Genomic DNA, 15,319 nt, shown 5'->3' on the forward strand with positions numbered 1-15,319 from the left:
CGGGTTTACAGAGGGGGGGAGGGGGATGCAGAGGGTTTCAGAGACAGGGAGGGTTTACAGTGACGGAGAGATGGAAGAGGTTACAGTGACGGGTCGGGTTTACAGAGGGGGAGGGGTGCAGGGGATGCAGAGGGTTTCTGAGGTGGGTAAATAATTCACTTCCTGGTATTCTTCTGACGCTGACTGATGCTGGTGGTGCCTGCAGCAACCTCTCTTAGCAAGGCCCCACCTCTCACTCACCTCCCACACACAGCCAGAGTTAGGCCCGGAACCCTCTCCCTCCAGCCGAGGTGTTCAGCCTGGGGTCTGGGGGCCGGGTTCCTGGCTCCCTGCTGCCAGCCTCGGGAGCAGGGAGCAGGAAGCGGCAGTGAACATGATCCAATGGGGCCTGAGCCCCTCCTGCTCCGATCCGTCACTGTGTACGTTGTTAACCCCTGCATCACTACAGCCCTGTCATCACAATGGCTCGGCTTTCTCTGAGAGTACACTCAGCAGTGTTTCCTACAGTCACACCTATCCAGACCACAAGTCCACCCAGCCAGCCTGGTTCTGCATAGCACAGTACAGGCCCTTTGGCCCACAATAATGTGCTAACCATTTAGCCTACTACAAGATCATAATATAACCCTTCCACATAGCACATAGAGATGAGGGTTCGACAGGGACAGGGAAGGCTGTACAGGGACGGGGAGGGCTGTACAGGGACGGGGAGGGTTCGACAGGGACGGGGAGGGTTCGACAGGGACGGGGTGGGCTGTACAGGGACGGGGAGGGCTGTACAGGGACGGGGAGGGCTGTACAGGGACGGGGAGGGTTCGACAGGGACGGGGGGGCTGTACAGGGACGGGGAGGGTTCGACAGGGACGGGGAGGGCTGTACAGGGACGGGGAGGGTTCGACAGGGACGGGGGGGCTGTACAGGGACGGGGGGGCTGTACAGGGACGGGGAGGGTTCGACAGGGACGGGGGGGCTGTACAGGGACGGGGGGGCTGTACAGGGACGGGGAGGGTTCGACAGGGACGGGGGGGCTGTACAGGGACGGGGAGGGTTCGACAGGGACGGGGAGGGTTCGACAGGGACGGGGAGGGTTCGACAGGGACGGGGAGGGCTGTACAGGGACGGGGAGGGTTCGACAGGGACGGGGTGGGCTCGACAGGGACGGGGAGGGCTGTACAGGGACGGGGAGGGTTCGACAGGGACGGGGTGGGCTCGACAGGGACGGGGTGGGCTGTACTGGGACGGGGTGGGCTGTACTGGGACGGGGTGGGCTGTACAGGGACGGGGGGGGGCTGTACAGGGACGGGGAGGGTTCGACAGGGACGGGGTAGGCTGTACAGGGACGGGGTGGGCTGTACAGGGACGGGTTGGGCTGTACAGGGACGGGGTGGGCTGTACAGGGACGGGGTGGGCTGTACAGGGACGGGGTGGGCCGTACAGGGACTGGGAGGGTACGACAGGGACGGGGAGGGTTCGACAGGGACGGGGTAGGCTGTACAGGGACGGGGTGGGCTGTACAGGGACGGGTTGGGCTGTACAGGGACGGGGTGGGCTGTACAGGGACGGGGAGGGTTCGACAGGGACGGGGAGGGTTCGACAGGGACGGGGAGGGTTCGACAGGGACGGAGAGGGTTCGACAGAGACGGGGTGGGCTGTACAGGGACGGGGGGGCTGTACAGGGACGGGGAGGGTTCGACAGGGACGGGGAGGGTTCGACAGGGACGGGGAGGGTTCGACAGGGACGGGGAGGGTTCGACAGGGACGGGGAGGGTTCGACAGGGACGGGGTGGGCTGTACAGGGACGGGGTGGGCTGTACAGGGATGTAAGGAGTTTTGGAAGTGAGCAAATAATTAACTTCCTGGTATATCTGTGACACATTTGTCTAGCATCAACGTGCCTGTCTGAGAGTCTCAGCACAGACCATGCACCCACCTTACTTCTGACATCTCCCTTACACCTTCCTCGAACCACCTTGCTGTCTTGTCTCCACCCGAGGGGAGAAAGTCTCCAGCTATCCACTCAATCAGTGCTTCTTATCCTCCAGAAGTCACCTCTCACCCTCCTCCTCTCCAAAGGGGAAAGCCCTGGCTCGCTCAGTCTTCCCTCAATAAGACACCTTCTCTAATCCATGCGGCATCCTGGTAAATCTCCTCTGCACCCTCTCTAATCCAGGCGGCGTCCTGGTAAATCTCCACTGCACCCTCTCTAATCCGGGCAGCATCCTGGTAAATCTCCTCTGTACCCTCTCTAATCCGGGCAGCATCCTGGTGAATCTCCTCTGCACCCTCTCTAATCCATGCGGCATCCTGGTAAATCTCCTCTGCACGCTCTCTAATCCAGGCAGCATCCTGGTCAATCTCCTCTGCACCCTCTCTAATCCAGACAGCATCCTGGTAAATCTCCTCTGCACCCTCTCTAATCCAGGCAGCATCCTGGTAAATCTCCTCTGCACCCTCTCTAATCCAGGCAGCATCCTGGTAAATCTCCTCAGCACCCTCTCTAATCCAGGCAGCATCCCGGTGAATCTCCTCTGCACCCTCTCTAATCCAGGCAGCATCCTGGTAAATCTCCTCTGTACCCTCTCTAATCCGGGCAGCATCCTGGTGAATCTCCTCAGCACCCTCTCTAATCCAGGCAGCATCCCGGTGAATCTCCTCTGCACCCTCTCTAATCCAGGCAGCATCCTGGTAAATCTCCTCTGTACCCTCTCTAATCCGGGCAGCATCCTGGTGAATCTCCTCTGCACCCTCTCTAATCCGGGCAGCATCCTGGTGAATCTCCTCTGCACCCTCTCTAATCCGGGCAGCATCCTGGTAAATCTCCTCTGTACCCTCTCTAATCCGGGCAGCATCCTGGTGAATCTCCTCTGCACCCTCTCTAATCCGGGCAGCATCCTGGTAAATCTCCTCTGTACCCTCTCTAATCCGGGCAGCATCCTGGTAAATCTCCTCTGTACCCTCTCTAATCCGGGCGGCATCCTGGTAAATCTCCTCTGTACCCTCCCTAATCCGGGCAGCATCCTGGTAAATCTCCTCTGCACCCTCTCTAATCCGGGCAGCATCCTGGTAAATCTCCTCTGTACCCTCTCTAATCCGGGCAGCATCCTGGTAAATCTCCTCTGTACCCTCTCTAATCCAGGCAGCATCCTGGTAAATCTCCTCTGCACCCTCTCTAATCCAGGCAGCATCCTGGTAAATCTCCTCAGCACCCTCTCTAATCCAGGCAGCATCCTGGTGAATCTCCTCTGCAGCCTCTCTAATCCAGGCAGCATCCTGGTAAATCTCCTCTGCACCCTCTCTAATCCGGGCAGCATCCTGGTAAATCTCCTCAGCACCCTCTCTAATCCAGGCAGCATCCTGGTAAATCTCCTCAGCACCCTCTCTAATCCAGGCAGCATCCTGGTAAATCTCCTCAGCACCCTCTCTAATACGGGCAGCATCCTGGTAAATCTCCTCAGCACCCTCTCTAATCCAGGCGGCATCCTGGTAAATCTCCTCTGCACCCTCTCTAATCCAGGCGGCATCCTGGTAAATCTCCTCAGCACCCTCTCTAATCCGGGCAGCATCCTGGTAAATCTCCTCTGCACCCTCTCTAATCCGGGCAGCATCCTGGTAAATCTCCTCAGCACCCTCTCTAATCCAGGCAGCATCCTGGTAAATCTCCTCAGCACCCTCTCTAATCCAGGCAGCATCCTGGTAAATCTCCTCTGCACCCTCTCTAATCCGGGCAGCATCCTGGTAAATCTCCTCTGCACCCTCTCTAATCCGGGCAGCATCCTGGTAAATCTCCTCAGCACCCTCTCTAATCCAGGCAGCATCCTGGTAAATCTCCTCAGCACCCTCTCTAATCCAGGCAGCATCCTGGTAAATCTCCTCTGCACCCTCTCTAATCCAGGCAGCATCCTGGTAAATCTCCTCTGCACCCTCTCTAATCCAGGCAGCATCCTGGTAAATCTCCTCTGCACCCTCTCTAATCCAGGCAGCATCCTGGTAAATCTCCTCAGCACCCTCTCTAATCCAGGCGGCATCCTGGTAAATCTCCTCAGCACCCTCTCTAATCCAGGCGGCATCCTGGTAAATCTCCTCTGCACCCTCTCTAATCCAGGCAGCATCCTGGTAAATCTCCTCTGCACCCTCTCTAATCCAGGCAGCATCCTGGTAAACCTCCTCTGCACCCTCTCTAATCCGGGTAGCATCCTGGTAAATCTCCTCTGCACCCTCTCTAATCCGGGCAGCATCCTGGTAAATCTCCTCTGCACCCTCTCTAATCCGGGCAGCATCCTGGTAAATCTCCTCTGCACCCTCTCTAATCCGGGCAGCATCCTGGTAAATCTCCTCTGCAGCCTCTCTAATCCGGGCAGCATCCTGGTAAATCTCCTCTGCACCCTCTCTAATCCAGGCAGCATCCTGGTAAATCTCCTCTGCAGCCTCTCTAATCCGGGCAGCATCCTGGTAAATCTCCTCTGCACCCTCTCTAATCCAGGCGGCATCCTGGTAAATCTCCTCTGCACCCTCTCTAATCCGGGCAGCATCCTGGTAAATCTCCTCTGCACCCTCTCTAATCCAGGCGGCATCCTGGTAAATCTCCTCAGCACCCTCTCTAATCCAGGCGGCATCCTGGTAAATCTCCTCTGCACCCTCTCTAATCCAGGCAGCATCCTGGTAAATCTCCTCTGCACCCTCTCTAATCCAGGCCGCATCCTGGTAAATCTCCTCTGCACCCTCTCTAATCCAGGCCGCATCCTGGTAAATCTCCTCTGCACCCTCTCTAATCCGGGCAGCATCCTGGTAAATCTCCTCTGCACCCTCTCTAATCCAGGCAGCATCCTGGTAAATCTCCTCTGCACCCTCTCTAATCCGGGCAGCATCCTGGTAAATCTCCTCTGCAACCTCTCTAATCCAGGCCGCATCCTGGTAAATCTCCTCTGTACCCTCTCTAATCCAGGCAGCTTCCTGGTAAATCTCCTCTGCACCCTCTCTAATCCGGGCAGCATCCTGGTAAATCTCCTCTGCACCCTCTCTAATCCGGGCAGCATCCTGGTAAATCTCCTCTGCACCCTCTCTAATCCAGGCAGCATCCTGGTAAATCTCCTCTGCACCCTCTCTAATCCAGGCGGCATCCTGGTGATTCTCCTCTGCACCCTCTCTAATCCAGGCGGCATCCTGGTGAATCTCCTCTGCACCCTCTCTAATCCAGGCAGCATCCTGGTAAATCTCCTCTGCACCCTCTCTAATCCGGGCAGCATCCTGGTAAATCTCCTCTGCACCCTCTCTAATCCAGGCCGCATCCTGGTAAATCTCCTCTGCACCCTCTCTAATCCAGGCAGCATCCTGGTAAATCTCCTCTGCACCCTCTCTAATCCGGGCAGCATCCTGGTAAATCTCCTCTGCACCCTCTCTAATCCAGGCCGCATCCTGGTAAATCTCCTCTGTACCCTCTCTAATCCAGGCGGCATCCTGGTGAATCTCCTCTGCACCCTCTCTAATCCAGGCAGCATCCTGGTAAATCTCCTCTGCACCCTCTCTAATCCGGGCAGCATCCTGGTAAATCTCCTCAGCACCCTCTCTAATCCAGGCAGCATCCTGGTAAATCTCCTCAGCACCCTCTCTAATCCGGGCAGCATCCTGGTAAATCTCCTCTGCACCCTCTCTAATCCAGGCAGCATCCTGGTAAATCTCCTCTGTACCCTCTCTAATCCAGGCGGCATCCTGGTGAATCTCCTCTGCACCCTCTCTAATCCAGGCAGCATCCTGGTAAATCTCCTCTGCACCCTCTCTAATCCGGGCAGCATCCTGGTAAATCTCCTCTGCACCCTCTCTAATCCAGGCAGCATCCTGGTAAATCTCCTCAGCACCCTCTCTAATCCGGGCAGCATCCTGGTAAATCTCCTCAGCACCCTCTCTAATCCAGGCAGCATCCTGGTAAATCTCCTCAGCACCCTCTCTAATCCAGGCAGCATCCTGGTAAATCTCCTCAGCACCCTCTCTAATCCAGGCAGCATCCTGGTAAATCTCCTCAGCACCCTCTCTAATCCGGGCAGCATCCTGGTAAATCTCCTCTGCACCCTCTCTAATCCAGGCAGCATCCTGGTAAATCTCCTCAGCACCCTCTCTAATCCAGGCAGCATCCTGGTAAATCTCCTCAGCACCCTCTCTAATCCGGGCAGCATCCTGGTAAATCTCCTCTGTACCCTCTCTAATCCGGGCAGCATCCTGGTAAATCTCCTCAGCACCCTCTCTAATCCGGGCAGCATCCTGGTAAATCTCCTCAGCACCCTCTCTAATCCGGGCAGCATCCTGGTAAATCCCTCTGTACCCTCTCTAATCCAGGCAGCATCCTGGTAAATCTCCTCAGCACCCTCTCTAATCCAGGCGGCATCCTGGTAAATCTCCTCAGCACCCTCTCTAATCCGGGCAGCATCCTGGTAAATCCCTCTGTACCCTCTCTAATCCAGGCAGCATCCTGGTAAATCTCCTCAGCACCCTCTCTAATCCAGGCAGCATCCTGGTAAATCTCCTCAGCACCCTCTCTAATCCAGGCAGCATCCTGGTAAATCTCCTCTGCACCCTCTCTAATCCAGGCGGCATCCTGGTAAATCTCCTCAGCACCCTCTCCAAAGCTTCCACATCTTTTCTACAATACAGTAACCAGGAGTGAACGCCACACTCCAAGTGGTTTTATAGAGCTTCTACATTACCTCGGGGCTCTGGAACTCAGTCCTCCTACCATTCGATCATGACTGATTTATTTTCCCTCTCAACCCCATTCTCCTTGTCACCTTTAGTCCTCAATAATCAAGGATCTGATCAAGGACTGGTTAGCGTGACACTATTACAGCTCAGGGCATTCCCGAGTCACTTCCGACGCCATTCTGTAAGGCGTCTCTTTACTTCCTCCCCATGGAACACTTACGTATTCTCCAAGTCCTCCAGTTTCCCCCTACAGTGCAAAGACAGAGCAGGTAGGTTAACTGGGCATTGAGAACTGTCCCGTGATTAGGTTGTTGTTAACTGGGATTGGTAGGGGTTTCTGGGGTGGTGTGGCTCAAAGGGCCGACTCCTCTCTGTATCACCAAATAAATAAATAAGCCTCCGCTTTAAATACACCCAGTGACCCGGCTTCCACAACTCTGTGGCAATTAATTTCACAGATTCACCACACTCAAGGTAAAGAAATTCTTCCTCATCTCTGTTCTAAGGCTGTGCCCTCTGGTCCTCGACTCCCCCACTATAGGAAACATCCTCTCCACATCCACTACATCCGTGCCCTCTGGTCCTAGACTCCCCCACTATAGGAAACATCCTCTCCACATCCACTCTATCCATGCCCTCTGGTCCTAGACTCCCCCACTATAGGAAACATCCTCTCCACATCCACTCTATCCATGCCCTCTGGTCCTAGACTCCCCCACTATAGGAAACATCCTCTCCACATCCACTCTATCCATGCCCTCTGGTCCTAGACTCCCCCACTATAGGAAACATCCTCTCCACATCCACTCTATCCGTGCCCTCTGGTCCTAGACTCCCCCACTATAGGAAACATCCTCTCCACATCCACTCCGTCTGTGCCTTCTGGTCCTAGACTCCCCCACCACAGGAAACAACCTCTCCACATCCACTCTATCCGTGCCCTCTGATCCTAGACTCCCCCACTATAGGAAACATCCTCTCCACATCCACTCTATCCATGCCCTCTGGTCCTAGACTCCCCCACTATAGGAAACATCCTCTCCACGTCCACTCTATCCGTGCCCTCTGGTCCTAGACTCCCCCACTATAGGAAACATCCTCTCCACGTCCACTCTATCCGTGCCCTCTGGTCCTAGACTCCCCCACTATAGGAAACATCCTCTCCACATCCACTCTATCCGTGCCCTCTGGTCCTAGACTCCCCCACTATAGGAAACATCCTCTCCACATCCACTCTATCTGTGCCCTCTGGTCCTAGACTCCCCCACTATAGGAAACATCCTCTCCACATCCACTCTGTCTGTGCCCTCTGGTCCTAGACTCCCCCACTATAGGAAACATCCTCTCCACATCCACTCAGTCTGTGCCCTCTGGTCCTAGACTCCCCCACTATAGGAAACAACCTCTCCACATCCACTCCGTCTGTGCCCTCTGGTCCTAGACTCACACACTACAGGAAACATCCTCTCCACATCCACTCTGTCTGTGCCCTCTGGTCCTAGACTCCCCCACTATAGGAAACATCCTCTCCACATCCACTCTGTCTGTGCCCTCTGGTCCTAGACTCCCCCACTATAGGAAACATCCTCTCCACATCCACTCTATCTGTGCCCTCTGGTCCTAGACTCCCCCACTATAGGAAACATCCTCTCCACATCCACTCTATCCATGCCCTCTGGTCCTAGACTCCCCCACTATAGGAAACATCCTCTCCACATCCACTCTATCCGTGCCCTCTGGTCCTAGACTCCCCCACTATAGGAAACATCCTCTCCACATCCACTCTATCCGTGCCCTCTGGTCCTAGACTCCCCCTCTACAGGAAACATCCTCTCCACATCCACTCCATCCGTGCCCTCTGGTCCTAGACTCCCCCACTATAGGAAACATCCTCTCCACGTCCACTCTATCTGTGCCCTCTGGTCCTAGACTCCTCCACTATAGGAAACATTCTCCCCACATCCACTCTATCTGTGTCCTCTGATCCTAGACTCCCCCACTATAGGAAACATCCTCTCCACATCCACTCTGTCGAGGCGTTTCGATATTCGATAGACCTCAATGAGATCCCCTCCCCCCCCATTGTTCTAAACTCCAGTGAGTACAGGCCCAGGGCTATCAAACTTCTTTAAAATTCCAAAATAAAATTTACGAGAATAAACCGTGCAATGCCTTTTCATTTTTAATTTCAGTACCGTTCTGTTACATTCATGAAAACCAATCGCACTGCCGTTCATGTGTCTCCCTCCGAGGTGGGTACAATTGTACAGAACTGAGGGCCATCAAATGCACCTCGTGCCCTCGTTCTCCTGAACCTCCGCTGGACCGTCTCCAATGCCATCCCATCCTTTCTTAGATAAGGAGACAAACTTCCCACCATCCTCCAAATACCGTCCGACCGATGCCTCAGCGTTTCATCCTTACGTCCAGACACCAACTGAAGTGTCGCGGTTAGCACGATGCAATCATTGGGGAGTCGGAGGTCTATTTCAGTGCCCTCTGCGAGGGGTTTGCACGTTCTCCCCGTGACCGTGTGGGTTTCCTCCCACAGTCCAGAGACGTACTGCTTAGTAGGTTAATTGGTCATTGTAAATTGTTCTATGATTAGGCTGGTGTTAAATCGGTGGGTTGCTGGTCAGTGCTGGGACTTGCATCCACGGAAGGTCAGAGAGACTGTCGGAGGCACGTACACCCATCCAACGCTAACAGAGAGTTTCGACAATCACACCCTCAGTTCTAATCAACAGGCTCCAAAACCTGGGCCTCTGTACCTCCCTCTGCAATGTACTTGACTTCCTCGGATTGGGAATAACGTCTCCTCCTCACTGATAATCAACACTGGCTCACCTCAAGAGTTTTTAAACTCAGAGAGTTTAGCCAATTTCACCTTTCAACCTTTCCAAACTCAGCGGAAAGACTGCTTGTGTTTACCCTATCTCTATACCCCTCATAATTCTGTATACCTCGGTCAAATCTTCCCTCATTCTCCTGTGCTCCAGGGAATAAGTCCTCACCTATTCACCCTTTCCCTGTGACTCGAGTCCTGGCAACATCCTTTAGATTTCTCTGCGTTCTTTCACTCTTACTGACATCTTTCCTGTAGGTGGATCACTCAGTGCTGCAAATTAGGCCTCGCCAATGCCAGGCTCAACATCCTGTCTCCAGTAGGGAGTGCTCTGATTTACGAAGGCCAACATACCAAAAGCTCTACGACCTTACTTGTGGCGTCGGATCAGAATCCGGTCTGCTCCACTTACCTTCCTCAGCTGGCTTGGCTCCCCCGTCCGCCTTGCCCCGCTCTCCGCCATTCCCCTGCTCCGCTCCTGCCTCCTGGGGCTCCAGGGTACCTGTCCGGCTCCTCCACCTCAGCTCCCGGAAGGTGACCACTGGAGGCGGGGGTCCAGTGACCCCACGGGTGTCCGGAGCTGGGGGTCGGGGCACCGGGGGCGGAGGACGGCGTCTCCTGAGCGCCAGTTCGTGAAAGGTGGTGACCCGGGGCCTGTCTGACCCCTGACCCAGGGTCTCCAGGTGAGCTGGGGGAGGGGGGGAGGGCGACTGGGTGGGAAGAGCAGGGGCGGCTCCCGGGGGAAGGGAGGGTGTGGACCCCACACTCCCTGGGACAGCTGGGTCCTGGGTTCGCAGATGCTCGGGTGCAGGGGCGACCCCTGGGGAGGGAGAGGTTGGGAGCCCAGGGGCTTCTGGGGAGGAAGTTGATCCCTGGGAAGATGGCAATTCAGAGGGTCCCAGACTGGAGGAGGACTTTGAGGACGGACTGTCTGGGATTTCTAAGGGATGTGGAGATGGGGAGATTGGGAATTCTGCTGGATGTGGAGATGAGGAAGCTCGGAATTCTGAGGAATGCGGAGATGGGGAGGGCCCCAGGGAAAGGGAGTCTGGGAATTCACAGAATCCCAGAGATGGGGAGGCTTTTGAGGACAGGGTATCTGGGAATTCTGAGGGATGCGCACATGGACGATGTCCCAGAGAAGGAGAAGCAGGGAACTCTGAGGGCTTCAGAGTTGGGGAGGCCGTTGAGGATGGAGTATCCAAGATTTCCGAGGGACCCGGAGATGGGGAACGTCCCAGGGAAGGAGACACTGGAAATTCTGTGGGACCATTTGTGGGAGAGGCCGTTGAGGACAGAGCATCCGAGAACTCTGAGGGACCTAGAGACGGGGAACGTCCCAGGGAAGGGGAGACTGGGAACTCCAGGTGCCCTGTTGCCTGGGAGGCCCTTAGGGACGGTGTATCTGGGAATTCCAAGCGACCTGGAGAGGGGGAGAAATCCATTGAAGGGGAGCCTTGGAATTCTAAATGCCCGATTGCTGGGGAGGCCTTTGAGGAGGGAGTAACCGGGAATTCTGAGGGATCCAGAGATGGGGAAAGACTCGGAGAAGGGGATGCGGGGAATTCAGTGCCGGTATTTGTTGGGGAGGCTTTGGACGACGGAGTATCTGGGAATTCTGAAGAGGTGAGGAGCGGGGAGCGACTTGTGGAAGGGGAGGCTGGGAACTCTACAGGCCTTGTTGCAGGCGAGGCCTTTGAGGGTGGAGAGTCCAAAGACTCGGAGGTCCCCGAGGAAGGGGAGGATGAGGGGGGCGAGGAGGGTGGTGTCAGGGAGGCCTCTGCTCCCCTCTGGGACCAGCTCCAGGACCAGCCGGCTACCCTGGGCCTGTTGCAATTGGTATCCAGCCCAGAGCCAAGGTCTTGAGCTGTCTCCCAGGTGCTGACGGTCGCCGCGGGGCCTGGAATCAAGAGACCCAGGCAGCGACCCGGCAAACCCACTGCGTTCAGGTTGGGGAGAGGCTCCAGGGCGCGGGGGAGGTCAAACTCCCGAATGACGCAGGGCAGCATGTTGCCGGACAGCATGGGGTCAGGGGTCACGCTGGGTGGGGTTAGAGGTCAGAGGGTGAGGGCAGTGAGTGGAAGGGGGTCAGAAGGAGAGGGACAGAGGTCAGAGGACAAGTAGAGGGTCAAGGGTTAAACTGAAAGCTCCGAGTAAGGGGTTAAGGCTCAGAGGGTGAGGGTTCCGAGGAAGGGCAGAGGTGAGTTGAGGGTCAGTGTTGGGGTCGATTCGGTCGGGGAAGGGGAGGGGGTTCGCTGGGGAGATCGGGGGTGCTGCTCCCGCGGGTCCACACCGCCACCGCCGTCGCCGTCTTCACTGGGGGTGGGGGAAAGAGGGAGAAGTAACGGGTCAGTGACGCTCGCCCGCGACCCTCAGCCTCTGAACCCGCCCTACCCGGTACCGGAGCCGCGACCCCCGACTCCGCAATGCCCGGTACCGGAGCCGCGACCCCCGGCCCCGCAATGCCCGGTACCGGAGCCGCGATGCCCGGTACCGGAGCCGTGACCCCCAACCCCGCGACCCTACCCCACCCTGGGGTGCGGCGCTCGATCCCGAGACCCCGCCCAGTGCCGGTACCCCACCGACGCCGTTCCCAGGCGATGGGAAGCGGGACCCAACCCTGCGGCGCGACCCAGACCTTCCCTCGGGGGGTGTCCCGGGACCGGGTAGGTCCAGGCTGGGTCTCCTCTCTCCCGTCTCCCCACTCCCTGGATATCACCTGCCGCCGCCGCCGCCTCGCTCCGTCTCCGCACTGCTCCTGCTCCAGGGCGGAGGCTGTCAGTCACCGCCCGGCCCCGCCCCTCGTACTGCGGCGCTCCCTCCTCTCCGCCCCACGGGCCGCGGCGCTCCCTCGATCTATCGGGGACAGGACGGGGTAGACATGAAGAGGAGGATGGATGGGCGACGTTGGTTATTTAAACCAGGGATGCTGCGCAAATAAATTCCAACCTCAGAGGCTGAAGGAGAATGAGATCCTGAAATTCCTGCCCCCGCGGGAGGCGAAGGTCACATCAGCAGCTATCTTTCAGGTAGGGGTAGAGTCATACAGCACAGAAACAGGCCCTTCAGCCCATCTAGGCCGTGCCGAACCATTAATCTTTCTAGTCCCATAAACCATAGACCTCCCATCCATGTACCTATACAAACTTCGCTTAAATATTGACATCAATCCTGGAGCCGCTGCTGGCAGCTCGTTCCGCACTCTCGCCCCCATCCCGACTGAAGAATTTCCTCCTTAAGTTCCCCTTAAACATTTCACTTTCACCCTTAATGGAAGAACTGCGGGCTTTGGGGAAGGAGCTGATGGCAGACCCAAGGTTTCCACCCGAATTGCCAAGGATTCCTCTCCCCCCGCCCCCCCCCCCCCACCTACCCTCTAAGCTGCTCACACTCGCTAAGTTCCTCGGCTGATTGTTTGCAGAGATCAGCTACGATCTATTGTATGGTGGAACAGGATGAATGGGCTGAGGGGTCGTCACTTGCACCCACTTTCATTTATTCATGGGACACTGCCCCTCCCCTGTAGCCCAGTGTCCCTCCTTGTAGCTCAGCGCTTCATCCTCGCTGTTGATCCGGCAGTGTGGCGTTCCTCCTCTCCGTCCCTCTCTCAGTGTGGCGTTCCTCCTCTCCGTCCCTCTCTCAGTGTGGCGTTCCCTCCTCTCTGTCCCTCTCTCAGTGTGGCGTTCCTCCTCTCCGTCCCTCTCTCAGTGTGGCGTTCCCTCCTCTCTGTCCCTCTCTCAGTGTGGCGTTCCTCCTCTCCGTCCCTCTCTCAGTGTGGCGTTCCTCCTCTCCGTCCCTCTCTCAGTGTGGTGTTCCCTCCTCTCCGTCCCTCTCTCAGTGTGGTGTTCCCTCCTCTCCGTCCCTCTCTCAGTGTGGTGTTCCCTCCTCTCCGTCCCTCCCTCAGTGTGGTGTTCCCTCCTCTCCGTCCCTCTCTCAGTGTGGTGTTCCCTCCTCTCCGTCCCTCTCTCAGTGTGGTGTTCCCTCCTCTCCGTCCTTCCCTCAGTGTGGCGTTCCCTCCTCTCTGTCCCTCTCTCAGTGTGGCGTTCCTCCTCTCCGTCCCTCTCTCAGTGTGGCGTTCCCTCCTCTCTGTCCCTCTCTCAGTGTGGCGTTCCTCCTCTCCGTCCCTCTCTCAGTGTGGCGTTCCTCCTCTCCGTCCCTCTCTCAGTGTGGTGTTCCCTCCTCTCCGTCCCTCTCTCAGTGTGGCGTTCCCTCCTCTCTGTCCCTCTCTCAGTGTGGCGTTCCTCCTCTCCGTCCCTCTCTCAGTGTGGCGTTCCTCCTCTCCGTCCCTCCCTCAGTGTGGTGTTCCCTCCTCTCCGTCCCTCTCTCAGTGTGGTGTTCCCTCCTCTCCGTCCCTCTCTCAGTGTGGTGTTCCCTCCTCTCCGTCCTTCCCTCAGTGTGGTGTTCCCTCCTCTCTGTCCCTCTCTCAGTGTGGTGTTCCCTCCTCTCCGTCCCTCTCTCAGTGTGGCGTTCCTCCTCTCCGTCCCTCTCTCAGTGTGGCGTTCCCTCCTCTCCGTCCCTCTCTCAGTGTGGCGTTCCTCCTCTCCGTCCCTCTCTCAGTGTGGCGTTCCTCCTCTCCGTCCCTCTCTCAGTGTGGCGTTCCCTCCTCTCTGTCCCTCTCTCAGTGTGGCGTTCCTCCTCTCTGTCCCTCTCTCAGTGTGGTGTTCCCTCCTCTCCGTCCCTCTCTCAGTGTGGTGTTCCCTCCTCTCCGTCCCTCTCTCAGTGTGGTGTTCCCTCCTCTCCGTCCCTCCCACAGTGTGGTGTTCCCTCCTCTCCGTCCCTCTCTCAGTGTGGTGTTCCCTCCTCTCCGTCCCTCTCTCAGTGTGGTGTTCCCTCCTCTCCGTCCCTCCCTCAGTGTGGTGTTCCCTCCTCTCCGTCCCTCTCTCAGTGTGGTGTTCCCTCCTCTCCGTCCCTCTCTCAGTGTGGTGTTCCCTCCTCTCCGTCCTTCCCTCAGTGTGGTGTTCCCTCCTCTCTGTCCCTCTCTCAGTGTGGTGTTCCCTCCTCTCCGTCCCTCTCTCAGTGTGGTGTTCCCTCCTCTCTGTCCCTCTCTCAGTGTGGCGTTCCCTCCTCTCTGTCCCTCTCTCAGTGTGGTGTTCCCTCCTCTCCGTCCCTCCCTCAGTGTGGTGTTCCCTCCTCTCTGTCCCTCCCTCAGTGTGTTCCCTCCTCTCCGTCCCTCCCTCAGTGTGGTGTTCCCTCCTCTCCGTCCCTCCCTCAGTGTGGTGTTCCCTCCTCTCCGTCCCTCTCTCAGTGTGGTGTTCCCTCCTCTCCGTCCCTCCCTCAGTGTGGTGTTCCCTCCTCTCTGTCCCTCTCTCAGTGTGGTGTTCCCTCCTCTCTGTCCCTCTCTCAGTGTGGCGTTCCCTCCTCTCCGTCCCTCCCTCAGTGTGGTGTTCCCTCCTCTCCGTCCCTCTCTCAGTGTGGTGTTCCCTCCTCTCCGTCCCTCCCTCAGTGTGGTGTTCCCTCCTCTCCGTCCCTCCCTCAGTGTGGTGTTCCCTCCTCTCCGTCCCTCTCTCAGTGTGGTGTTCCCTCCTCTCTGTCCCTCTCTCAGTGTGGTGTTCCCTCCTCTCCGTCCCTCTCTCAGTGTGGTGTTCCCTCCTCTCTGTCCCTCTCTCAGTGTGTGTTCCCTCCTCTCTGTCCCTCTCTCAGTGTGGTGTTCCCTCCTCTCCGTCCCTCTCTCAATGTGGTGTTCCCTCCTCTCTGTCCCTCTCTCAGTGTGGTGTTCCCTCCTCTCTGTCCCTCTCTCAGTGTGGTGTTCCCTCCTCTCCGTCCCTCTCTCAATGTGGTGTTCCC

The 15,319-nt window shown here is 57.1% G+C and overlaps 1 protein-coding gene across 2 annotated transcripts in view; it reads right to left on the bottom strand.

The window, feature by feature from the left end:
- rusc1 (RUN and SH3 domain containing 1) overlaps positions 1 to 11,995 on the bottom strand; it is a 33,527-nt gene extending 21,532 nt beyond the window's left edge. Inside the window, exon 1 of one of the 2 annotated variants that reach the window (XM_073061205.1) lies at positions 9,948 to 11,995. In XM_073061205.1, the coding sequence (XP_072917306.1) occupies positions 9,948 to 11,559 (1,612 nt within the window). In that variant the 5' untranslated portion in view covers positions 11,560 to 11,995. The remainder of the gene's footprint in view (positions 1 to 9,947) is intronic. The other variant, XM_073061206.1, reaches the window with a different exon arrangement.
- Between the last annotated feature and the right edge of the window lie 3,324 nt (positions 11,996 to 15,319).

Source organism: Hemitrygon akajei, chromosome 11, assembly GCF_048418815.1.
Source record: "Hemitrygon akajei chromosome 11, sHemAka1.3, whole genome shotgun sequence".
In the NCBI taxonomy this organism is placed as follows: Eukaryota; Metazoa; Chordata; class Chondrichthyes; order Myliobatiformes; family Dasyatidae; genus Hemitrygon; species Hemitrygon akajei.